A 27,187-nucleotide genomic window follows, 5' to 3' on the forward strand; every position below is an offset into this window, starting at 1 on the left:
TGAGAGAGTTTCTCCCATTTACATCCACAAGGGTCTTGAGGGAGTTGCAGGAGCACTGAAATCTGTGAAGCGACTGCGCAATGGGACTCTGTTAGTTGAAACTTCTAGTTCCCGTCAAGTCACTTCTCTTCGGAAAGCAACCTGTCTCGGAGAGTACGCTATCGAGACCGAGCTCCACTCCACTTTGAACTATAGTAAGGGTGTTGTGACATGTAGAGACTTGGTGGATATCCCCAAAGACGAGTTGAAATTTGAGTGGGCTGACAAAGGTATTGTCGACATGCAGCATATTATGAAACGAGCCGATGGGGACCTAGCCAAATCCAACTCGTTTATTCTCACGTTCAATTGCCTGAGACTCCCAGAGCATGTTAAAGCGGGTTTCTTACGTTTGCCAGTACGGCCATATTTCCCCAACCCAATGCGCTGTTTTAAATGTCAGCGCTTTTGGCATACTACGTTGGGGTGCAATGGGGTAGCCACATTTTCGGACCACTAATGCTGCTTCTTTACGGGGCTATACAGTGTATGGAAAAGATGATCTGATGGGGGAAAGGGCAAAGGGTGGTGTTGCGGTTTTTGTCCGTGACATGCACCACTCATCTGAGCTCCCTCCCGTTACGGACTTGCAAGCAGTTGCAGTTGACCTTCTTGTGGGGCGAAAGCTCACAATGTGTTCCGTTTACTTACCACCTCAAGATGCAATAGACTCTGAGGCTCTCACAGACCTTATTATCCAACTCCCCCGCCCATTTCTCCTTTTGGGGTACTTCAATGCTCATATTATGGGGCTCTACGACTACTTGCCCCAGGGGTCGCATTCTGGAAAGCATCCGAAGAACTGTGCATCCTCAACTCTGGTGCTGCCACTCATTTCTGTACTGCTTCTGGGTCGTCGTCAGCTATTGACCTTTCCTTTTGCTCTCCAACACTCGCGGATTCTGCTCTGTGGGAGGTTGCCGCTGACCTCTATTCTAGTGACCACTTTCCCCTTTGGATTCGCCTCCTGGATGAGGTTCTGGCAATAACAGTGCCGCCCAGGTGGCACGTCTGCAGAGCTGACTGGACACTTTTCAGCCATTTGGAACACCGTGCCAGCGTCCACGAATGGGTCGACCATGTTACAGCCGTGATGTCCCATGCTGCTGAATTGTCGATCCCACGGTCATCCGGTCATCCCAAGAGGCGTCCTGTTTCTTGGTGGACCACTGAGTGCCGCTCAGCCATTCGAGCCGGCTGTGCAGCTCTGCGCCGCTTCAAGTGCCTTCCCTCAGCTGACAATCTTGCGGCCTTTCGGGTAGCAAGGGCCAAGGCGCGGCGAGTGATTAAAGAGAGCAAACGAAAGTCATGGCAATCGTTCTTGAACTCTATCTCCCGCTCCACTAGTTCTACGAAAGTATGGGAAGCCATCAGGAGGATTTCCGGGAAACGCAGCCAATTACTTGTCACGGCATTCCTGCATCAGGGTTGTCTACTCACGGCGCCGAGTGACATTGCCCAGACACTGGCCATGCATTTTGCCGAATCTACTGCCACTATTAATTGTGATCCAGATTTCTGCCGCTACCGCACTGCCATCGAGAGGGATCACTTGTAATTCCGGCCTCCAAATTCTGAATCCTACAACTGCCCCTTCACAATGTGGGAACTGGATTCGGCGCTGTCTGTGGCTCATGATACTGCACCAGGTGATGATCAAATCCTGTACAGCATGCTGCAGCACTTGTTGCTGCCATCCAAGGAAGTTCTCCTGAATTGTTTTAATATGATATGGTCATCCGGCACGTTCCCTGACTCGTGGAGGGAGGTGATTTTGATTCCCCTCCTCAAACCGGGGAAGAACCGAATACATCCCAGTAGTTATCGGAGTATTGCTTTGACGAGCTGTGTCGGGAAGACGTTGGAACGCATGGTCAACCATCGCCTGGTTTTGCTGCTCGGTACCAGGCAGCTCCTTCGCCACTCTCAGTGTGGCTTTCGGAGATGTCGATCAACTATAGACAACTTGACCCTGCTTGAGGCGGCCATCCAGCAGGCCTTCCTACGTAATCAGCATTGTCTAGGTGTATTCTTTGAGATTAATAAGGCGTATGACACTACTTGGCGCCGCCTTATCCTCAATCAACTCCATCAGTGGGGCTTTCGTGGCCATCTCCCCATCTTCATTCGGTCCTTTCTTTCCCGCCGCCTCTTTCGATATCGGGTCGGTAATGTGGCATCTGATTTGTACGTGCAGGAGAATGGTGTTCCTCAGAGAAGCGTTTTAAGTGTCACCCTCTTTGCCGTCGCCATTAACAGTATCACGTCCACTATGCGGAGTCCTGCCCAGTGCTTCTTGTTTGTGGACGATTTTGCTGTTTTTTGTTCTTCCTCCAGTCTTGTCACTGCTAGTCGGCAGCTGCAGCTTACGATAAAGCGATTAGAACCATGGACTGCGAAGACGGGTTTTACCTTTTCTGCAAACAAATGTGTGTGTGTTCATTTTAATCGTTCTCTACGTGCTTTTTCCTCCCCTGAATTGCGTCTGAGGGACACCATTCTTCCTTTTAGAGACACTATGAGGTTCCTGGGCCTCACTTTTGATTCCAAGTTGTCGTGGTTGCCTCAAAGACCTCAAGCTGTGGGCCCTGAAGGCACTGAATATTTTGAAGTGTCTGAGCCATCGGTCCTGGGGAGCAGATCGGGCGCGTCTGCTGCAGTTTTATAGGGCTTTCGTTCGATCGCGTCTTGACTATGCTTGCACCGTGTATGGGTCAGCAAGGCCTTCTTATCTGAAGATCCTTGATGCAGTACACCATGAGGGTATCAGGCTGGCCACTGGTGCCTTTCGTACCAGTCCCATCCCCAGCCTGTGTGCTGAGGCAGGGGAACCGCCGCTCGCCATCCGGCGGAAACTCCTCATGGTGCGTCGGGTGTGTCAATTCCTTGCCTGTCCTATCTCCCCTGCGTACCCTACTGTTGCCCGACCGCCTATGGAACGTCTCTTTTCCAGTCGTCCCAGGGCAACGAGACCATTTAGGATTCGTGCCAAGCATTTGCTTGATTCCCTTGGTGTGGAGCATGTGGCACCCTAACTCCAGGGTTTTATCCGCCTGCCTCCCTGGTTGCTCCAGAGGCCTAGCGTCATTTTAGACTTGTCAGAGTACCGGAGGAGCTGCACTCCTGCGTTTGTTTTTACCTCCTTATTTTAAGATATTTTAAATCAACATCCCGACCTTGTACCAGTATTTACGGATGGCTCTAAACAGGAGGACGCTGTTGGTTGTGCTGTTGTTTTCCCTGATCGAGTCGTCAAGTTACGGCTTCCTGCGGCGTTTACCATCTTTGATGCCGAATTGTTTGCGATATTGCGGGCATTGGAGCAGCTGAGATGTTTTCCCAGTCTTAAGTTTCTCATCTGTGACCTTCAGACCATACAACACTTGTACCCAGCGGATACGGTCGTACAGAACATCCATGATGCCCTACTCCACCTGCAACGGCAGGGGAAGGAGGTTTCCTTCTGCTGGGTACCGGGGCACGTGGGTTTTAGGGGAAGCGTACTGGCGGATGTGGCTGCCAAAGATGCATGTTCCCTTCCTCAAGTTGTTGAATGTGCCGTCCCCCTCCATGCTGTTACCTCCCTTTTGCGTTTTCGTGGGAAGAGGAGTGGCTGGCAGACGGTGAAAATAATCTGCGTTTGGTCAAGGCTACCACGCGGCCATGGCGTTCGTCCTACCAGTCATGCAGGACGGATGAGGTTCTCCTCACTCGCCTCCGCATCGGGCACAGTCCCTTAACGCACGGTTTTGTACTCCGGCGGGAGGACCCCCCAATCTGCAGTGCTTGTGGCGTCCAGATTACTGTCCGCCACATTTTACTTGACTGTCCATTATTCCCTGACCAGAGGGCGGTGTCTTCCTTGCCACCGGATTTGGCCTCTATTTTTCAAGACGACGCAACGACTGTGGTTAAGGTCTTAAGGTTTGTGTCCTGTCCAATTTGTTGCCTCGGATTTTAGGGAGAGGACTGGCTCACCCAGGTTTTAGGTAAGATGTCCGCCAGTCTCGATTACCCACTTGTTTCACTTCAATTTCTGTTCTCTTTTCCTTGTGATTCCTTTCCTTTTTTAGTGCGTTTCTTTTCCTCTTGATTTGCCTCTGTGTGTAAAGATTTGGAACTGCGTCAGGTCTGTGTCTTTTAGCCGTTGTCCTTGTTCGCTGTCCGTCTTCGTCCCTTCACCGCATGTGTTCCTGTTTCGATGCGTTTGGGCGCTGATGACCACGATGTTTAGCGCCCGAAAACCTCAAACCACACACACACACACACGCACACACACACATGAACCTGCGGTGGCTCGAAAACTAGTTAAAACTACAGTAAATCCTATGAAATAAAAAAGCGTGTGGTTCAATATAAACCTAGAAATGTTTAGGATAATTACTTGCAGTGGTACGGTGGAAATGTATACGTACTGTATTGGATTGGTGTTACGTCAGAAACGGGGTAAAAAAATAGCCGTTTATGCACGAATGTCGTGGTTTCAGAACCAGCACTCGTCATCTGCGAGAAGCGTTGATAGCAGCGAGCAACAAGGGGTGCAGGACTGAGTTCAGTAAGAGATTTCCAGTGTGAGACAGGGAAATGCAACTAATTGGCGATTTGATATGCTCTACACATGTTAACCCAGCTTGCTATTAACCGGAACAAATGTTCTAAGTTTCGCAACAGTAAGTAGTGCAGCCAGTCGACCGCTTACTGTTGCCATTTTTATTTCCTCGTGAAGACATATTGAAAAGAAAAGTCAAATTCTGAGGAAATGCTCTTACGTTACAATGTAGGATGTTAAAGAGCATATAAAATAGTAGTAACAGTTTCAAAATTTGTCAGTATCATACACTGATTCGTAATGCCATAAATGGCGCATCACTTTTGTATGAGACGAAATTGATTTTTCGGCAAAGTGAAATGTATATTCTGAAGGGCGAGTCTCTCTTAGACGGAATTTCAAATTGACCATCGTCTTATGCATGAGATAAATCTAAATAAAGTATATATGAAATACTTTTTTGCTTATTATTTAATTTCACATTGTTTGTACCACTATTGTAAAATTTTCAACTACTGTTGTTCCTTTTCTATTAGTAGTATTGACCTGGAGTTTTTTGAAATTTATTAGAATTGCTTTCATAAAAAGTGTTGTATCTAATCGAGTGGTCATTAATACTTATTACTGCTCAGAATATATATAAAATTATTTACTGAAGCATGTGCTCTTCTTGTACAGAAAAGTTTTAAATAACGAAGGGCGAATGGGAGGGTAGAGAGACACTATTCTTCGACAAGTCTTCAATTTATTACTTGAATCGATATATCGTTATGTTTGTTGTAGTAGTGACCGTCACCCTGCACTTTGTCAGAGTTTTAAAAATGCACAGTCTCGGCAACCGTAAAACACGTTTAGCTTTTGATGGACAAATCGTTACTCCGAAGACATCTAACCGTACGCGCTGACGTTTCTTGTGAATAGCTCATTCATAATGTGACAGCAAAAAAAGAGAATCGGAAAGGAACTATATTACGCATTTCTTCATCTCAATAATTGCACAACAGTATGGTACCAACACAACCAAATTACGAGTAGCTGTGCAGGAGGGCTTTTGGGACATAATTACACCTTCTTCTCCCTCCTCATTTCTTAGATTTCCTCATTTACTGTTGCGTATATAGCAGACTTCGATAGAATTTCTTCGGTGGGGTGGATAATATAGAAATCTGATTTGAAGACTTCTTAAATTCCCAGACCTGCTGATTTCTTGAGATGTGAAAGTACGTAACGATCCCAATATGGGACTGATTTATTAGTATTCGGAGTGGAATAGAAGGAAGCAAATTTCCTGACCGAAACTTTCGTATTTTTCAGTGTATTCTCCGTGTACCGTCATGCACTGGTCGAGCGATTTTACAGTGCCTTAATCCAATTCAGAAAATCAGATTACTCCAGACCTGCAAAATATGCCTCAACTTCGGTTGTCACTTTTTAGTTTGAATGGAATCTCCGACCAGTGCACAAACTTTTCAGCTTGGGGAAGAGATGGAAGCTTAATGAAGCCAAATCAGCCAAAACATGTAGATGTGACAACCATTCGTATCTTAGTCCACGTATTTTTGGCATTGTAACGACACATGTGTGTAGGGGCGCGCGTTGTTCTTCCTTGCCAAAGCTGCCCATCTTGGACGTGACTTTTGCTGTACTTGGTCCAGGAAGTTATCGTGGTAATATCCCGTAATTGTTTGACCAGTGGGATAATAATCTCGGCTGGTCCCGGAAGAGGTTTGTGTCCTCCCTCGGGCATGGGTGTGTGTGTTTGTCCTTTGGGTAATTTAGGTTAAGTATTGTTTAAGCTTAGAGACTGATGACCTTAGCAGTTAAGTCCCATAAGATTTCGCACACACGATAACAATCTATCAACAGAATCCCCGCCAGAAAACCGACAGTATGCTCTTTTCTACAAGAGAATTGCCCTTGTTTTCTTTGGCGGCGCTGCATCAATACGTCACCACCGCTTTGACGGTTGCTGTGCCTCTGGGGTGCATCAGTGGACTCTAGTTTCATCTGTGGTTACAAAACGGGGCAAAAATCTTGTTGGACGCCTGAAAACAGGCTAAACGTTATTCGGACATTTGCATTCTGACACGTGTCGCATCCTCTGGTAAGAATCTCGACACCCATGTAGCAGATAGTTGTCTCATATCCAATTCCACTGTTAAAATGATACATACCCGTTCAGATGACGTTAATATAACTTCAGCAGTTCCCGCACTTTCAGTCGGCAATCTCGGATGACCATTTTATACACTTTTGCAATAACTTCTGAGGCAGTGGCATATCTTCGCCGACCACTAGGCGGATCGCCATCTCAGCAGTCCCATCCAAAGTGAAGCTCGTTTGTCCCCATGGCAACAGTTGAATATGAAGGAGGAAGTCCTCAAGTGTGTTGTGGCTGCGCCCTCTTGTAACGTTTCATTGTTCAAAATGGTTCAAATGGCTCTGAGCACTATGGGACTTTACATCTGAGATCATCAGTCGCCTAGAACTTAGAACTACTTAAACCTAACTAACTTAAGGACATCACACACATCCATGCCCGAGGCAGGATTCGAACCTGAGACCGTAGCAGTCTCGCGGTTCCGGACTGAAGCGCCTAGAATCACACGGCCACCGTGGCCGGCAACGTTTCGTGCTCGCTGACTGGATGAGGAGAGGGTGGTATGAAAGCTGGGTGGCCGGTGTCCTCTCACTACAACACAAACTGCACACGTGCTTAAGATATACTGTATTGCAGGAACCAATTGATTACTTAACTTCGATTATGGCCAATCTGAAGTTCTGTGATTAACAGCAATTAATAACATGTAATACTTCTTCAATCTTGTCCGTGTTCATATCCAGCTATATACAATGACTACCGTTCCCTCACAGCTAGCTAAGGTACGAGGTGACGATTATCACTGTGGAAGACCAGAGCACAGTGAGGTGCGAACTGAGCCCCGATGCGACGTACTGAGGTACTGAGATTCAGAAATTCAGACAGCTCCGTCGGCGGCGGCAGGCAATATGCACGCTGGTCAGGCGCCGTTATCGGTGCGTAGCGCGGGGGAGGAAGGGGGGGGGGGGGTCTTGGTCTTGCGCCTAGTTCAGCGCGTGAGATACAGTTTCGTAGCGCCGACCGGTGTTCTGGCAAAGGCGTACGCCAGCACAAAACGTGTTCTGAAAACCTGCTTGAAATTACCTTTGCTTTCATACCTGTCTGTGTGAAGTACTTAATCACAACTCGAATCTCGATTTTTTCCGTCTTCATAAATAACTACATGAGAACAACAACAAACAGACGCCCGCATTCAAAACGGGTGACCTTTTCTTGTCCGTGATCGACGTTGTGGCAGCGCGGAATTTTCAAACTGGAATCGAGCTTCATCCGCACTGGGGTGGTAATTACAGATACTGTTTTGTGATGTTCCCCTGTTGCAACCAAAAATTGTATTACGTTTTGCTTTAACCTAACATACAGGGGATAGGCAAATAATGTGAACACGTGTACTTATCTGGGAATGGTTTATTAATAAAGGCCGGCGGGTGTGGCCGAGCGGTTATAGGCGCTTCAGTTTGGAACCTCGCGACCGCTACGGTCGCAGGTTCGAATCCTGCCTCGGGCATGTATGTGTGTGATGTCCTTAGGTTAAAATTACCAAATATGTAGCAACCAGTCGCAAATCATATTTTTGCGACTGGTTGCTGCATACTTGGTAATTTTATGGTTTACGGTCGCTGTACGACTAGGTAGCCACATGGAGCCCACCCCCCCCCCCCCCCCTTAGGTTAGTTAGGTTTAAGTAGTTCTAAGACTAGGGGACTGATGACCTCATGTTAAGTCCCATAGTTCTCAGGACCATTTGAACAATATTTTTTATTAATCAGGGGATGGAACCCCATTTTCCCGAAATACAGCAGCGATTCTTCTTGGAATACTGCCATATAGTGATTGTATAATCTCCAGTGGAATTTTATGCCACACTTTGATCAGAACCTCCTCTAACTACTGTATTGGCGAGGGAGACGGAAATGTGCTCCGGAGTAATCTGCTCCGGTGTCTGAGCTCCAATAGCGCCCACAAAGATTCAATAATTTTTAAGTCCGTGGACTGTGCTGGCCAGGGAAGACTCTGCAATTCAGTTGCATGCTAATCATACCACGGTTGTACTGTCCTGGCTGTCTGAATGGGTGCACTATCTTCCTGAACTAAGGCATCAGTGTCGAGGAACAACGTTTGAATCATGTGGTGCACCTGACCACCTAAAATGTTCGCATAATCGTTGGCTGTAACACGACGTTTGAGAATAATGGTGGGATCAGCAGAGTACCATGGGATAGCTGCCCCCACCATCACACATCCACCTCCATGATTAACCGTTGGAATGAAGCGGTTAGGACTGTCGGCTGCTTTTGGCAATATCCTGAATCCTGACGTAAACCAGACCCGATGTTGGAAAAATTACGACGTGTTTCCAATGATCAGCCGTCCAGGATTTATGCTCCTCATACCATGTTTTACTCTTCGCTGCGTTGGTTGCCGTCAGTAATGGTTTCGGTATAAAAGGTCGTCCACCAGTATTCGCTTTATGAAGTTCTCAGCGGACAGTGTCGATAGATACGGGGTCTCGAAGGTGGCTGTTGAGCTCAGCAGTCACGTTATCTGCGTAGTTTTGTGTTGTTTTGACACAATTCGCCTTAGCGTACTACAGTCTATGCCACTTAGTTTTGATTTGCGCCCACTATTACGTTTACACGATGACGTCTTTCTAGCCAATCGGCCCCCTCCAAAAATGCCCTCTTTGTATGTTAGGTGTTTCACTGCACGTCGACCTCGGCCTCTGAACGCAAATACCAAGTGCGCACTACTCGTAAACAACCTGCGCTGATGCCTAATCCTTACTGAAGGCGCACAGTACAGTGCGACACGTGCCTTACTTGCGTTGTTGACCGTCAAACACATCCATCCCATTGCTGCCACTGTTCACATTATCTTACCTATCTCCTGTGGATCTCACACAGATTCCAAAGACGCTTATCAAACAGAGAAATACATCTGGTGAAGAGACTAGTGGTTTACTTGTACTGTTGGCAGGGTCCGCACGGAGCGGCAGGGAGGCGCGTGGTGCCCCAAGCAGCAGGCGACGATGGAGCCGAAGGAGTGGCTGGAGGTGGACCTGCGGCAGGTGCACCTCGTCACCGCCGCCGAGACGCAGGGCCGCTTCGGCAACGGCCAGGGACAGGAGTTCGCCGAGGCCTACATGCTCGAGTACTGGCGGCCCAAGCTGGGCAAGTGGGTCCGCTACCGCGACTCCAAGGGCCGGGAGGTGCGTACGCAACACCCCTGCCCTCAACAGGCTTTCTACATAGCCCGTGCACCCAACAAAACGTTCTGATACTGTCCCTAAATTATAACAGGGCAGAATGAGTTTCAGCTTGAGGATCAAGATGGTTTGCAAAGCAATGGTAGCGTGTTCGATTGGGGTTCCCAATATTGGCAAAACTAGCCAGTTTCTTCGTAAAGGGTACACGGTATGATCTTTGAATAGGTATTCACACGAGGAAGAGGTAAAAACCACATCCCGAGTGAGAACAGGTAGTATGTATGCGGCACACATGCGTCACAGGAAGTGTATTTATAAATGGTAGAGAACAGCAATCAGTCGCCGTTTTTCGCAGTTTTATTGACAAAACCAGATTTCGGGTAGTGCCGATCCAATATCAATGCAGTCGAGTAGTATTCAAAGAACAGTGACTGACGACCCAGCAACAGGGAACTAACATGCATTGAGACTACAAAGTAGTGCACTGATAATAGCTAGGCACTAGCCAAAATCTGGATTTGCCAAATAAAACCGGCGAAAAATGACGACTGATTGCTGTGCTCTGTCATTTATAGATCAGGTCACAGTTGCTGAATGCAACTACGTTCCTAATGGAAGGTAACCTCACAAAGGAAGTATATGTTAACAAAGTTGTATATAAAGTACAAAATTCTGTTTTTTTTTTAAAGAGTGGGGAGGAGGGAGGGAGTCTGAGCTTTTGAATGAGCCAAACGCGAAGTGCCCAGTCAGTGAAAAGTAGCTGGGTGCCGGATCAACAGTTCATGCTGTGTTTTGGTTGAAAGAATTACTATGTGGAACGCCACTGGTGACTGCATGTATGTGTCTCCGCGAGCATGTTGTACGCGCGCGCGCTTGTGTGTGTGTGTGTGTGTGTGTGTGTGTGTGTGTGTGTTGTGTGTGTGTGTGTGTGTGTGTGTGTGTGTGTGTTGTTGTTATTCGCGCCCGCGCGGCCAGTGAGCACCATAGGAAGTTGCAGAACACGCGCTGGGACGGTCTCGATGGCTGGGGGTTTGGGCAGCGGGCTGGCAGAGTTTTTTGGTGACTGGGACGGCGTAGGGCGGGAGATCGATGGGCCGCTGCCCTTTGCTTTCCCGGTGCGCCCTGCCGCCCCGTGCCATCCTTTCCTTCCTTTATCGGCGGCACACAGGGGAGTGGGTCCCGGCCACTCACGAGCTCCACTCCACCCGAGGGCCGAGCCGAGCCTCAGTCCCGCCAGACGCTGACTCAGCGGAGCGGCCTCACTCCGGCTGCCGCCCGCCTCTGCCTGTGTCTGCCTGTCTCACTAACCACCCACACCGCTGCCACAGACCAAGCGCCCACTACGTGCACATTACACTATACCTTCACCAGGCGTGACTCTGAGGCATATTACCAAATCAAATTACTAGGTACTATTTGAATATTTGGGCAACGGCCTTGCCGCAGTGGATACACCGGTTCCCGTGAGATCACCGAAGTTAAGCCCTGTCGGGCGTGGCTGGCACTTGGATGGGTGACCATCCAGCCGCCATGCACTGTTGCCATTTTTCGGGGTGCACTCAGCCTCGTGATGCCAGTTGAGGAGCTACTCGACCGAACCATCGCAACGACCGGGAGAGCGGTGTGCTGACCACACGCCCCTCCTATCCGCATCCTCAACTGAGGATGACACGGCGGTCGGATGGTCCCGATGGGCCACTTGTGACCTGAAGACGGAGTGCTACTTGAATATTTGCCATTCAGATTTACACAATGATTCAATGTCACTTAATATCGAGTGATGTTTTGGAAACAGGTAGCACCTAGCCTCAAGGCTCCGCCTTGAAATACAGGTTCGCTTTATGTAGTACATGTCTCAGTGTGCATCTTCTTTTACAATGAAAGGTAATCCGCACAGTGACTGCTGATTCATTCTCGCATTTCTGTCACTACATCTGTCTGTTATGCTTGCATGCTCCATTAACCTGCGTATTACACTGAAGCGGCAAAGAACGTCGTACAGGCATGGGTATTCAAATACAGGTAGAATACGGCGCTGCGGTCGGTAACTCATATATAAGACAACAACTGCCTGGCGAAGTTGTCAAACAGGGTACTGGTACTACAATGGCATGTTATCAAGATTTAAGTGAGTTTGAACGTGTTGTTATAGTCGCCGCACGAGCGATACGACGCATCATCTCCGAGATAGCGATGACGTTGGGATTTACCCGTACGAACATTTCACGAGTGTACCCTGAATATCAGACATCCGATAAGACACCATATCTCCGACATCGCTGCGGCTGGAAAAAGATACTGCAAGAACGGGACTAACGACGACTGCAAAGAATCGTCCAACGTGACAGAAGTGCAAGCCTTCCGCAAATTGGTGCAGATGTCAATGCTGGGCCATCAGAAAATGTCAGCGTACGAACCATTCAACGGAACATCATCGATATGGGCTTTCGGAGCGAAAGGCCCCCTCGTATACCCTTGATGACTGCCGTTTGATGACTGATCGACACAAAGCTTTACGCCTCGCCTGGAACCGTTGATATTGGACTGTTGATGACTTGATATATGTTGTCTGGTCGGACGAGACTCGTATCAAATTGTGTCGAACGGATGAACGTGGAGACAATCACACGAATAAATGGATCCTGCATGTCAGCAGGGGACTGTTCAAGCTGATTGAGGCTCTATACTGCGGTGGGGTGTGTGTACTTGCAGTGATATTGGAGCCCTGATCCATCGAGATACGAGTCTGCACATACGTAAGCACCCTGCCTGATCACCTGCATACATTCATGTCCATTGTGCATTTCAACGGAGTTGGGCAAATTTGGCAGTACAATGCGACACCCCACACTTCCAGAATTAGTAGAGTGTGGCACCAGGAACACTCTTCTGAGTTTAAATACTTCCGCTGGCCACAAAACTCGTCAGACATGAGCATTGTTGAGGAGATCTGGGACGCTTTGCAACTTGGTGTTCAGAAGAGATCCGCACCCCCTCGTACTCTTACGGATTTACGGACAGCCCTGCAGGATTCACGGTGTCGGTTACCTCCAGCGATACTTCGGGTATCATTCAAGCCCCTGTCACGTCGTGTTGCCGCACTTCTGCTTCTTAGCAGGAGCCGCACACGATATTAAGCAGGTGTACCAGTTTCTGTGGCTCTTCAGTGTGTATTGATATTTTGATAGTGTTGTAGGTACCTATTTGTTTCTAGCATTGCCGGTTCTATTTAGCGTAGCAAAGGCATGCTAAGTATGTAAATGTTTCGATAGATGGCACCGAAATACGATAACAAAATTGCCAACAACTGTGGAAAGTTACAGGATATGTGAGATCGAATAAGGGCATTAAGTCTGTGTCGTTACTTTCAGCTGCTGCTAAATTATGTGAGAAAAAAGTGCGCCGTTCGGCATTATTACGGTCTCAATTGTGCTGTGAACACTTTCAGTGGGGTCCCTGAAAGTCTGTGTAAGAACGACAGCCTATTCTTCCTGAAAAACTGATACTGGAGGAGGTCGTGATATTGGACTGGAGCGAAGTCTACGTTCTGATTCATCGGTGATGTATTCCACTGGTTTCAAGTCGAGCTTCTGATAGGCCAGTCAATTTCAGGACCGATAGTCTTCTCCTTAAACGAGTGCCACACACACATGCTGCTTTAAGATAGGATGCGTTGTCATACTGTTACAATCAGTCATCGTCCCTGGTTTTCTTAAGCGCAATAAGGAGACAGCACCCTAATCACGAAAAACACTCCCTTACCTTAACGTCACCTCCTCCGTACTTCACTCAATACATGATTGCAAGTAACGTTCTCCAGCCATTGACGGAACACAAACTGCTCTATCGGATCGCAAAAGGGTATATCATGATCATTCCCTCCATCCACCCGTTTCCAGTTATCCACTGTCCAGTGCAGTGACTCTTCACACTGCCTCAAGCGTCGCCTAGCATTGACTGCAGAAACGTTTGGCTTCTGAAGAGCTGATCGTCAACTGGGCTCCATTCCTTTTAACTCTTTACGCGCAGTCTGAACTGCTGGCGGTAGTTTGCAACTCAAGAGAGATTCCTTCCGCTGATTCCGTGCAGCTCCTTACAACCACCCTCGGCCGTGCTCGATGGTACCTGTCCGTCAGTACATTAGGTCTGTCTAGTCCTGCTGTAGTTTCAGGTCTCCATTTCCCAATCTGAACAGCAACAGTCGACTAGGGCAGCTTAAGAAGGGCTGAAATGTCCGTGACGGATATGTTGCTCTCGTGGCACCCAATGACTAGCCCAGGTCCGAAATCAGTGAGCTCTGCTGAGCGACCCATGCTGCTGTTTGTGCTTCTATACCGACAGCACAGTACTTCCCGCCTCCTTTTATACCGGCGGGTCCGTTTAACATAACGTCTAGTGCTCAGTTTCATGTTACACAGAGCTGCCCGTATTTTTCTTATCAGACAGCATACATTAACGTTTATACTTTCCAAAACACGTTTTTGCTTGTGTTGGAAGGTGTTTTGTGCATCACTGTACTCCCTCCCTTCCCTGTTCCACTGACAATGATGAGCGAGATAACGATTATTTCTAAGTCTCCGTGTTACCTCGATTATAATTCTAACTTATCGCGGGATAGAGGAAGTAATACGTGTGCTAACTCTTGACGAAAATTCACTATCGCAGTTTTAACCATAAACCACAACTTTATACAAAACGCCTCTCTTGTGGCGTATGTCACTGGAGCTATATTGGCGCCTCCACGAAGCTTTTGCGCTTACTAAACTTAATTGTGACAAAGAACAGAGGTTGAGCCCCTCCATGCCCACACCGGCATGATGGCCAACTCTAAAGGTCTACTGCCATCTCTGCATAAGGGTTAGTATTCACTAAAGTGAGGTGTCGCAGGATGTGGGTACTGCGATGTTTGCGTACGTCTGGTTAAGGTGAACCATGAATACGCTCTAATCTGGAGATAGGTTGGGTCGAAGTCGAACGAAGGGTAACGGTTTGAAAGGCAGAGGAAAAAAAGTGTCAAGGCAAGAGACGAGGGAAAAAAAACCTCTGCGATAGTTAGGTCGGGAGGTAAGAACAGTAGCGGATGTCTTGCTGCCTGCGATAGGTCGTGTAAGGGTAGGCTTTGTTAGTAGTGGGTATCATGCAGGTCGATACTTTTGACGTTGTGCGATGGTGTTGCTCGGCGGCTGCCGCTGGGTGCCGGTGTTGAGCTCTCGTTCAGCGTCAGCAACCTGCAATAGTTAGGTTTATCATGGTTTTGGTCCCCGATAGGTCATATATCGGATGCACAGTGTAGGGTGATGTTGGCGAATTGTTTGTGCGTCAGTGGGCAAGAGCTCGTCCGTGTCCCTGCTGTGGCCCGTTGGTCGGCTCTAGTAGCAGCTGGTAACTAAAAGTCAGTGTTGCTGATACGCAGGGGCTTGCCGACGTTTGTCGCTTGTTGGTGTATGTTAGTTTATCATAAGTGGCTATGCTCTGGCTAGTAGTGTCTTTGGCCGCTTGTGCTTAAACCTATGGTTGTGAGAAATGTACGTACTCGCTTCGGCGGTACATGTACTACAATTGGAACTATACACAGAACTGTGACGGAACGTGCTGCTCTTTCTATATCTCCTTCATGCTTGGTGTAATCTACCCCCTCCTTCCTACTTGCAGCTATTTTCTACATTAGTCTTTTATGAAGATTTCAGAGGATCGAAGATTACAATAAACTTTCTTGTTTACTTATCTTTTCACGTAGAGTTGGCCACAGTTCTAGGAGTCTGATTCTTGAAGCTCAAATTCTCACATTTTAGGTCTTCTTGGTTAAATTGATCTAAACAAATTTGAAGATTGTTGTTGCCGAATTTTTATTGTTACATTACTATATTTTGTCACATTTTAGCATATCACACAGTCTTTTGATTCTTCACATGTTTGTTGTTGTTGTTGTTATTGACTAGTCTCCTGAGAATGGGTCGATGCAGCTCTCCATGCTACTCTACCCTGTGCCAGCTTCTTCATCTCCCAGTACCTACTGCAACCTACATCTTTCTCAATCTGCATAGTGTGTTCGTCTCTTGGCCTCCCTCTACGATTTTTACCCTCCACGCTGACCTCCAATATTAAATTGATGATCCCTTGATGCCTCAGAACATCTCCTAACAACCGATCAATTCTTCTAGTCAAGTTGTGCCACAAATTGCTCTTCTCTCCAATTCTATTCAATACCTCCTCATTAGTTATGTGACATACCCGTCTAATCTTCAGCATTCTTCTGTAGCACCACATTTCGAAAGCTTCTATTCTCTTCTTGTCCAAACTATTTACTCATCTTCTCCCCAATTCTGTTCGATACCTCCTCATTAGTTATATGATCTACCCATCTAATCTTCGGTGTTGTTCTGTAACACCACATTTCGAAAGCTTCTATTCTCTTCTTGTCAAAACTATTTATCGTCCATGTTTCACTTCCATACATGGCTACGCTCCATGTAAATACTTTCAGAAAAGACCTCCTGACACTTAAATCTATACTCCATGTTAACAAATTTTTCTTCTTCAGATACGCTATCCTTGCCATTGCCAGTTTACATTGTATATCCTCCCTACTTCGACCATCATCAGTTGTTTTGCTCCCCAAATTGCAAAACTCCTTTACTACTTTAAGTGTCTCATTTCCTAATCTAATTCCCTCATCATCACACGACTTAAGTCGATTACATTCCATTATCCGCGTTTTGCTTTTGTCGATGTTCATATTATATCCTCCTTTCAAGCCGCTGTCCATTCCGTTCAGCGGTTCTTCCAGGTCCTTTGCTGTCTCTGACAGAATTACAATGTTATCGGCGAACCTCAAAGTTTTTATTTCTTCTCTATGAATTTTAATTCCTACTTCGAATTTTTCTTTTGTTACCTTTACTTCTTGCTCATATACAGATTGAATAACATCGGGCTCGAATCCTTCCTCGGGTATGGATAAGTGTGATGCCCTTAGGTTAGTTAGGTTTAAGTAGTTCTACGTTCTAGGAGACTGATGACCTCAGAAGTTAAGTCCCATAGTCCTCAGAGCCATTTGAACCTTTTTTTTGTACGATGCGCTCGCACTTTGTCATCCGTAATAATGAACCTGAAATGACGCACACGGAGAAGGTGTAAAGTAACATAATATCTTTGCCCGGTACCCATATCTCGTTCACTGATTTGGAGATCAGTACGCCCATGCAACATTATGCAAAACAAAAGGACCGACAAAATTATCATATTCGACGATATTCTCGCGTGCATTGCGTTTTCGCATTATTAACCATGTGAGGTTAAGTCCAGAATCAATAGATTCAATCTTCTTTCATCCGAGAAGAACACGAGACCCCACTTCTCCAGGTCCTGTCCTTCTGCCCTTGATACCACTTTAAATAGTGCCCCCGATGTGGGAGTGTCAAAGGAACAAAACGTACTGACCGTCGGGCAAAGAAACTACCCCCAGGCAGTCCATGTGGAGAGTGAGATTTTGTGTCATGTAGTTCTTTTAAATGTGGTTACAATTGCGCAGTTACAGTCTCTGTTTGACGCGGGTACCTGCTTGCCTGTTGCCAATGTAGCGGTTATCTGTTGCCGTAGTTACTCGTGGTAGACCACATCCTCTCCTTCTGCCAGCAGTACCTTCCAGAACGCTCGCCGTGCATATGAACAATGCATACCCTTGGGCTATACACGTCACACTTGGTCTTCATTCCAGTGTCCCAGTAATTCTTCTCCGCATAATGTCATCCAGATGTGGTCTCTGGTCAACACCAAACACAGTGCACGGTGTCTGCTCGCTGATTACGCTGATAACACTGTCTTTTCCTTCAACTGACACGTCTTGCAGGTCCCAATTTGACCTCATGCCATGTGACAACCAGCTCCCGGTGCACGACTAGGAGACCTCAGGCAGTATGCTCCCGCACTCATTCGTTTTCACCGAGTACGTTACACTAATGGCCATTAAATTTGCTACACCAAGATGATAAACGGGTATTCATTGGACAAAGGTATTACACTAGAACTGACACGTGATTACATTTTCACGCAATTTGGATGCATAGATCCTGAGAAAACAGTACCCAGAACAACCACTTCTGGCCGTAATAACGGCCTTGATACACCTGGGCATTGAGTCAAACAGGGCATGCAGCTTCAACACGATACCACAGTTCATCAAGAGTAGTGGTTGGCGTATTGTGACGAGACAGTTGCTTGGCCACCATAGACCAGACGTTTTCAATTTGTGAGAGATCTGGAGAATATGCTGGCCAGGGCAGCAGTCGAACATTTTCTGTATCTAGAAAGATCTGTACAGGACCTGCAACATGCTGTCGTGAATTATCCTGCTGAAATGTAGGGTTTCGCAGGGATCGAATGAAGGGTAGAGCCACGGGCCGCAACATATCTGAAATGTCCACTGTTCAAAGTGCCGGCAATGCGAACAAGAGGTGACTCAGACGTGTAACCAATGGCACCCCATTCCATCACGCCGGGTGATACGCCAGAATGGCGATGACGAACACACGCTTCGAATGCGTGTTCACCGCGATGTCGCCAAACACGAATGCGACCATCATGATGCTGTAAACAGAACCTGGGTTCATCCGAAAAAATGACGTTTTGCCATTCGTGCACCCAGGTTCGTCGTTCAGTACGCCATCGCAGGCGTTCCCGTCTGTGATGCAACGTCAAGGGCAACCGCAGCCATCGTGTGCGAGCTGATAGTCCATGCTGCTGCAAACGTCGACGAACTGTTGGTGCAGATGGTTGTTGTCTTGCAAACGTCCCCATCTGTTGACAGGGATCGAGACTTGGCTGAACGATCCGTTTCAGCCATGCGGATAAGATGCCTGTCATCTCGACTGCTAGTGATACGAGGGCTTTGGGATCGAGCACGGCGTTCCGTATTACCCTCCTGAACCCACCGATTCCATATTCTGCTAACAGTCATTGGATCTCGACCAACGCGAGCAGCAATTTTGCGATACGATAAACCGCAATCGCGATAGGCTACAATCCGACCTTTATCAAAGTCGGGAACGTGATCGTACGCATTTGTCCTTCTTACACGAGGCATCACAACTACGTTTCTCCAGGCAACGCCGGTGAACTGCTGTTTGTGTGTTAGAAATCTTGTTGGTAACTTTCCTCATGTCGGTACCTTGTAGGTATCGCCATCGGCGCCAACCTTGTGTGAATGCTCTGAAAAGCTAGTCATTTTCACATCACAGAATCTTCTTCCTGTCGGTTAAATTTCGCGTCTGTAGCACGTAATCTTCGTGGTATAGCAGTTTTAATGGCCAGAGGTGTACTTTCGCCACGTATTCCGTAAGTTTCGCGGAGCAGTTAGGATGTGTCTGCTTCTAGTGCATGTTCTGAAATCGTGTAATTGTGTAATATTTGGTCCCTCTACACTTTAATGTGTAGTACGTTACTTTTATTTACGTTGTAGGATACCTGCTACTCCCTCCTCCAAGCACTGATCCTCTCTAGTTCTTCCTTCAATTGCGACATTTCTATGTGCAACAGTACCATCCACAACCAGCCTCATGGTTTTTTGCGACGTTGTTCGACAGGCCACCTACATTCGTTGTGGACAGTCAAGTCCTATGACACTCCAGTAGCGTACCGTAGTTTAATATAGTTACATATTGTTTCTTTAAGTTGGAACAACCAAGTGACTGCACATGGAGATACTTCATCTAAGTTTCTCAGAGCTTTCTTAAATACGTCAAATCAGTTCATTTAAGGCCGAAAATACAATGAAGTGACAAACATCATGCTATGGCGACGTGCACATATACAAATTATGATAGTATCGCGTACACACCGTATAAAAGGGCAGTGGATTGACAGAGCTGTCATTTGTACACAGATGATTCATGTGAAACGGTGTCCGACATGATTATGGTTGCACGACGACAACTAACACGCTTTGACCTCCGAATCGTATTTGGGGCCACAGGCATGGGACATCCCATTTCGGAAATCATTACGAAAGTCAATATTCCGAGATCCACAGTGTCAAGAGTGTGCCGAGAATACCATATTTCAGGCATTACCTCTCACCACCAAGGACGCAAAGTAGCCGAAGGCCTTCACTTAACGACAGAGAGCAGCAATTTTTGCTTAGAAGTGTCAGTGCAAAGAGAGGAGCAATACTGCGTGAAACAACAGCAGAAATCAATTGGGGACGTACGACGAACGTATCTGTTCGAACATGCGATGAAATTTGGCATTAATGGACTATGGCAGCAGACGACTGACGCGAGTGCCTTTGCTTACAGCACGACATCGCCTGTTGCGCCTTTCCTGGGCTCGTGACCATATCGGTTTGACTATAGACGAATGAAAAACTGTGGCGTGGTCAGATGAGTATCTGTTTCAGTTGATGAGAGCTGATGGCAATTTCGAGTGTTGCACAGACCCCACGAAATCATGGACCCACGTTGTCAACAAGGCACTGTATAATCTGCTAGTGGCTACATAGTGGTTTGGGCTGTTCTTATATATAATGGAGTCGGTCCTCCGGTCCAATTGAACCCATCATTGACTGGAAATGGTTCGGCTACCTGGAAACCGTTTGCAACCATTCGTGGACTTCATGTTCACAAACGACGACGGATTTTTTTACGGGGAGACAGTGCACCTTGTCACAGGGCCACAGTTCTTCGCATCTGGTTTGAAGAACATTCTGGACAATTCAAGCGAAGGATTTGGGTACGCAAATCGTCAAACATGAATCCTGCAGAACATTTATGGGACATAATCGAGAGCTCAGTTCGTCCACGAAACACTGCACCGGCACCACGTTCGTATTTATGGATGGCTATAAAGGCAGCATGGTTCAAAATTTCTGCAGTGGACTTCAAAAATGGTTCAAATGGCTCTGAGCACTATGGGACTTAACAGCTTTGGTCATCAGTCCCCTAGAACTTAGAACTACTTAAACCTAACTAACCTAAGGACATCACACACATCCATGCCCGAGGCAGGATTCGAACCTGCGACCGTAGCAGTCGCACGGTTCCGGACTGCGCGCCTAGAACCGCGAGACCACCGCGGCCGGCTCAGTGGACTTCCAACGACTTGTTGAGTCCATGTTACTCCGCCGGGAAAAATGAAGTCCGTCACGATTTTAGGATGTATCCCATGGCTTTTGTCACCTCATTGCATGTCGCTATGGGAAGTTAAGATATGGTTTGTGCATTCCAACAGTGTCTTCATTGGCTCTTTTTACTAAGATTAATAGTGAAATTTACTACGGCCCAAGATACTCTGCATGATTTCAGGAACCTCGTTGTCTCATAGATCTATTCACGTAAATGTGTACATTATGGTAATAGAGAGATATTTAGTATGATACGCCCGCTAAATGCGATGGGCAGAACAGGTAATTAGGATTGCGGAAAGGGCCAAAGGTTGAGGTCAGTTTCTCCTTCTAATAGTCATTTATTGTGATTTAATAACCCTTACAACTAAAGCGGCACATGGCCGGACCTTTACCGCATGCTACTCTTTCACGGCTGAAGCCCTCCAAACAAGAAATCTTAAAAATCAACAAGATTAAAATTCAATTAGAGAGGCAAATATAATAAAATAAAAGAACGTAATACGGCTACGTGGAAAGCCTTAAGGCTGAGCAGATGAAACATACATATGCAAGATCCAGCTGCAACTGCAGGCCACAAATAAGTTTCAAAATTTTAAAGTATGTTACAACAATCTTTTAAAGGCAGAAGGCATCAATGTTTAAGCTTGAAAGATAAATCTGAGAATTAATTTTGCAAAATTTTTAAGAAAAAAGGAAAAAGTAACCATGAACCTTAATTTTAAAGTAGCTGAAAACAGATAATTCAACACAGATGGCACTCAGAAGCCTCCAGGGAGGTCGGTCTGCCCTCGTTCACTTAGGAGGAACAGGTGGTGAGCCCAATTACACTTGATCCGTCGGAATCCAACCAGGGGACAGCCACGGACCGACCGACACAACGACTTGCTTCCCATCAATCCGTACATGAGAAATCCAACAGAAAAGGTTACAAACGTGGTAATCCACAATGGTGTATGTACTAGCTGTCAAAAATACACTCAACTTCGACGTCCTCGGTCGGTGAACCAGGAACCTCGTAGCGATCGGACAGCTTCACACACGCTGCGACAATGCGCAGTGACCGGCAGCGGACCCAGGCGACTGCACCACACGGAGGTGTCCTCCCTGGTCCGCACCAACCGACCGACAGCCTGCTGATCCGTCCGCCACTGCTGGTCCGTCGCGACTGCACTGCTGGAGCGTCCGCCACTCACTTCCAGACACTCGACGGCGGAAATACTGGCTCGGACCCAACCATGCAGAGGAAACACGCCCACTGGCTAAACGACATCCCTGCACTAGGAAAGGATCGACTCAAGTTCCACAAGATGGTAATCGAAGGGGGCCAGAAGCGTTCAGATAACCAGTTACACGTCTTCCGTGAGACGACCGACCTCTCAGACGCAGTAAGCCGACAACATTTAAAACGATTTTAGTCAGTGGAACTAACGCGAACTACGCACACAACCTGACAAACAATTGCTCGAAGACCTGAACGATACAACAGTAACTAAGCACGCACGCACACACAGCCGACTCATGTACGATCGGCGAACGAAAACGCGTCGTCCGGTAGGACAAGCAACCGACGATCCACCGAGACCGTGGCCCGGCTTAAGGGATGCGTGGCGGTAATGGTCGGGCGAGCCATGGCGACGCAAACCTCACTGCTTCTCCAACCCGACTGCACCAGTGCCGCACTGCAACTCCCGACTGGCAGGTAATTCGTTATGCCAACTTACGACAGACAACGACCGGGAAGTAATAGCTGTCGAGCAAAGATACTACGAAAGAGGATATATCGATAGGCGCTGCTAACGCCGCTCACGGTCAGCCAAAGCAGCAACTCAGTGACAGCAGTAATTTAAATTAACGTAGTGAGGTGGAAGTACGTTAAAAACAGAGTGTAAAATACCTGATGGTGGGAACAAAGCCACGCACGGCTCAAAGTTCAAAGTCCTCCCCATTTCCTCATGATATCGATGTAGGAGATGGTTTCTAGGATTTTAAGTACATTACTGGCTTCGTCTTCTTTTTAATTTTCTACTAATTTTCTTGTAACATTTGTTAACACACGTTACTGATGTGGCAGGACGCCGGCCGTGGTGGCCGAGTGGTTCCAGGCTCTACAGTCTGGAACCGCGAGACCGCTTCGGTCGGAGGTTCGAATCCTGCCTCATGCATGGATGTGTGTGATGTCCTTAGGTTAGTTTGGTTTAAATAGTTCTAATTTCTGAAGGACTGATGACCTCAGAAGTTAAGTCCCATAGTGCTCAGAGCCATTTTGTAGCAGGACAGGATTAGTTGTGGGTCTCACTGAGAGTTTTAATAGTTTCTCCTTAGCACTAAAATCCGTGTTCTCCTTATACTGAATGTTACTAATCTTAGGCAGAAGGTAAAGAGGTTGGTAGTAGCCATGTGACTGTTTCGATAAACGTATGGGACACTGTTGTTGGCTACGCTGGGTTGCCGCGCGGTCTCAGGCAGCTTGTCACGGTCCGCGCGGCTCCCCCGTCGGAGGTTCGAGTACTCCCTCGGACATGGATGTGTGTGTCGTCCTTAGCGTAAGTTAGATTATGTAGTGTGTACGCTTATGGACCGATGACCTCAGCAGTTTGGTCCCATAAGACCTTACCGCAGCTTTCCAAATTTCCACTGTTGTTGATAACACGCAAGTCACGCCTCTTTTGTTTGAGTGTGGTGTGGTTTGATTTTGTTGATCCTTATGTGTGCGATAACTATGGAAATCGGCGTTTGTTGCTACACGAAAACTAACATAAAAGAAGTAATTGAGTCTGTAACAAAAGGAGCTGTCCCTGTGTTATTATGGTCAACGCTGATAGTATTTGTATTCTCTGATTCCTACCTGCTTTGCCTCTTATACTGGATTATTCTTTTCGTTTGTACGTCCTTACTTCACTCAGCGTTCTCGTTAAGCGAGATATTTTAATCATTATACACCCGACATTTTTTTCGTGTACTGCTCCTGGAAAACCGTAGTTAATGATTCTAACTGCTACAGTGGCTGACCCATCAAAATGTTGTTTCCAGTAATATGTATTTTCCACTGACATCTTTCGTGGTGTAACATTTCTAGCATTTTCTTTAGCACATTGTTTTAATTTTCTGTAGTACTCTTTTTAAAGTGTTTTAACTTATTGTTCATTGGATCTCCCAGTTCAGCAGGGAGCGGAATGAGTCGACAACGATACAGGATATCGTGTAAGCAAAGGTAATTTAATATTTTCTTTCCGTGTAAATATTTTGAGGTGCACAAATCCTCCATTAAGAAACTTCTGACTAGGGCTGCGCAGAGCTTACATTTCGCGAGTCAAGGGTTCAATGTTAAGAAACACAGAGAAAACTGGAAACAGAAATTTACAGAATAAGTTTACTAGAGACTTTTTGAGTAAAAGCCATAGAGTACGAAAGCTTAGGAGGGAATTGTAGGAAAATACTCGCACAAAGAACATTAGCAAATATTAGTAATATGTGTTGATTGGCATTTATATAAATACAGACTATAGAATCCTTGTGAGTTTCTAAGAACTACAGAATAATCCAATTAGTGCTTTGAAGATTTATGAAATCAACGTTGATAATGTTTTTATGCCTCGTCACAACTTCATAAAAGAAAATTCAAGTAATATATGAGATAAGTGATGCTTGAAATTCTACGCGATGAAGATGAAAATGTAATGCGGTTTGAATGGTAAATAATGCAACATTTTAGAAGAAGGGAAGTGACGCGAATTATTTTGAAATAATTTTAAAATGCTTACAGGAGAAACTATTTTGGGAAGCTGGAGGAAAAATTCTGGGAAGATTAAATGGAGTACAAATTGCAGAATTGTTACGAACCAGCATGGCCTGTCAAGCATGTATGATTGCTGATCGTAGACTAATACACACGAGCAATGTAATGAGATCTAAAACACTGAAGATATAGTGATCTTGTGAGGAAATAATAAAGATACGTAAATTTCCAGAAGCAAAATCGTCGAAGCCTACACAAACCAATGAAGGCATTTCGATAAGCCGACACTTAGGCGGCCTGTGTGAACATGGGTGATATTGTTTTTATTTGTGTAGAATTTTCTTTAGAACTTTCGACCTCAGAAAAGCTTGATACTGAAAGTACAGAAGCATAATGCCTCTAAGTCGGTGATGTAGAAATGGGTCCTGGATCAGGTATATGTCTTAATGTTAATTCAGTTGGAACGGCGAATAAGGTGACCAATATATGCGTTATGAAAGGTAATAATTATTTGTAGGCGAGTCTAGTCGCGCACGTGCGTACAAATAACCCGCCTTAAAGAGTTTGTAGCGTGGTCGTCATCTTATTCCACGACGTGTGTCGTTGTATGTCGCAGGTACTGAAAGGCAACAGCAACACGTACCTGGAGTCGAAGCAGCAGCTGGAGCCGGCCATCTGGGCGAGCAGGGTGCGCTTCCTGCCCTACAGCTACCACCGCAGGACCGTCTGCATGAGGGTAGAGCTCTACGGCTGCCGGTGGACAGGTAAGTGAAGAGACGATCGTAATTCCAAACAGGTAACAACAGTCAGAATGCACCGAAAACCTAATGTTCCCCCTGAAATATAAGATAAGTAGTAGCTAGTTCTCTACTAGGCAGCCAGAGCACAACAAAAACTGAGACGCACAGATATGTGAGGTTCCTACGTGATGAGTGATGGGAGGGTCTGGTGAGCGATGCGGGACGAAGTGGGGAGGGGTTCCAATGCTTTCGTTTCTCACAGTGTCTCATCAGCGAGAGATTTTGTTGAGTAACTGTTAAGGTGTGATATATTGCATATAATCAATATTACATTTATAGCTGAAACTATCAAGGGCACCCTCCATACCGTAAATTACGGATTTTGATTAGCTTCAAATATGTTGTAGAGGCACTTACCCTGAGCACCTGGCTATCCGGTTTTTCAGCGACGGGCATTGGTTTAAGGGAAAATCGATTTTGTAGTTCATTGTGTTCGTTTGTATACCCGTAACATTACGTATACTTTCAGCAAGTGAGCGTAGCGCAGGGGTAAAGGTTTGTGGCTACCACGGTGGAGGTACCGTGTTCGAATCGCGCTCGTGCACTTTTTTTTTAAATCCACCGAATTTTTCAATTTTATTGGCCAGAAGACAGATCATTATTGATGATGAATTGTTAGATTTCAACGAAGAAGATGAACTGGGAGAATATGATGCGAACAACAAACGGAATGAATATTTGAAAAAATTAATAACTGAATATATCCTTATTATTTGGCACACCTTACACTGTTTGTTGATATTCTTTGAAATACAATTGAAAAATTCGGTCGATTTTGGAAAAAAAAGAAAGTACAGTAGCAAGATTCGAATACGGTACCTCTAGCGTTTAACTCGAAACATATGCTTCTGAAAGGTTGTCGATGAAATTTGGAGGCATCTCGAATAGCACCATGGGATTTGACAAGCTTAGCGTGCGTACCTGATGTTCTTATTACCGTCAACAGTGTCACGTGACCTGATCCCCCTCAGACTCCACCGGAAGATTGGCGTTTGATACATTCCTCTGTGACCAAAACGTATGCAACTGCTGCCTCCTGCCTCCCCTCAGAAGACGTTATGATTTAAAAAAAAAAAAAAAAAAAATACGCCGCTACCTGGTTTCCAACAGCCTCTTTCTACGTAGCGCACATCTGAAACTTTTACTGACAACGCCTACAGAAAGAGAATGTAAGTCACATGAAAACATAATAGAGCTAAAAATTGGTTAAAATAATGTTTGCAGCCTACTAACGGATCCTGAACTTCTGCTGCTGAGCAGTTCCTCAAATCATACTAATAAGTCTCACTATCCCGACATATCTTTTTCACCGAGATTGATCTTGTTCTGACCGCATAAATATTACTCTCTGCTGTTTGCACTGGCCGATGGTTTTCTTAAGGCAAAGAAAAACAATACTCTGACGTTATAAAAGCCATAGGACGCCTACTAATATTGTATCGGACCTCCTTTTGCACCAAGTCGTGAGATGGACTCAACAAGTCGTGCGAAGTCCCCCCAGAAATATTGAGCCGTGTAGTCTTTATAACAGCCGGCCGCGGTAGCCGAGCGATTCTAGGCGCTTCAGTCCGGAACCGCGTGACTGCTACGGTCGCAGGTTCGAATCCTGCCTCGGGCATGGATGAGTGTGATGTCCTTAGG

General features: G+C 46.3%; 1 protein-coding gene across 2 annotated transcripts in view; it reads left to right on the forward strand.

The window, feature by feature from the left end:
- The window catches only part of LOC126266886 (discoidin domain-containing receptor tyrosine kinase B-like), a 358,246-nt gene that overhangs the window by 189,929 nt on the left and 141,130 nt on the right, over positions 1-27,187 (forward strand). For both annotated transcript variants that reach the window (XM_049971552.1, XM_049971553.1), the window contains exons 4-5: positions 9,666-9,897; positions 25,363-25,510. In XM_049971552.1, the coding sequence (XP_049827509.1) occupies positions 9,666-9,897; positions 25,363-25,510 (380 nt within the window). The remainder of the gene's footprint in view (positions 1-9,665; positions 9,898-25,362; positions 25,511-27,187) is intronic.

The sequence above is a fragment of the Schistocerca gregaria genome, chromosome 4, assembly GCF_023897955.1.
Source record: "Schistocerca gregaria isolate iqSchGreg1 chromosome 4, iqSchGreg1.2, whole genome shotgun sequence".
Classification (NCBI taxonomy): domain Eukaryota; kingdom Metazoa; phylum Arthropoda; class Insecta; order Orthoptera; family Acrididae; genus Schistocerca; species Schistocerca gregaria.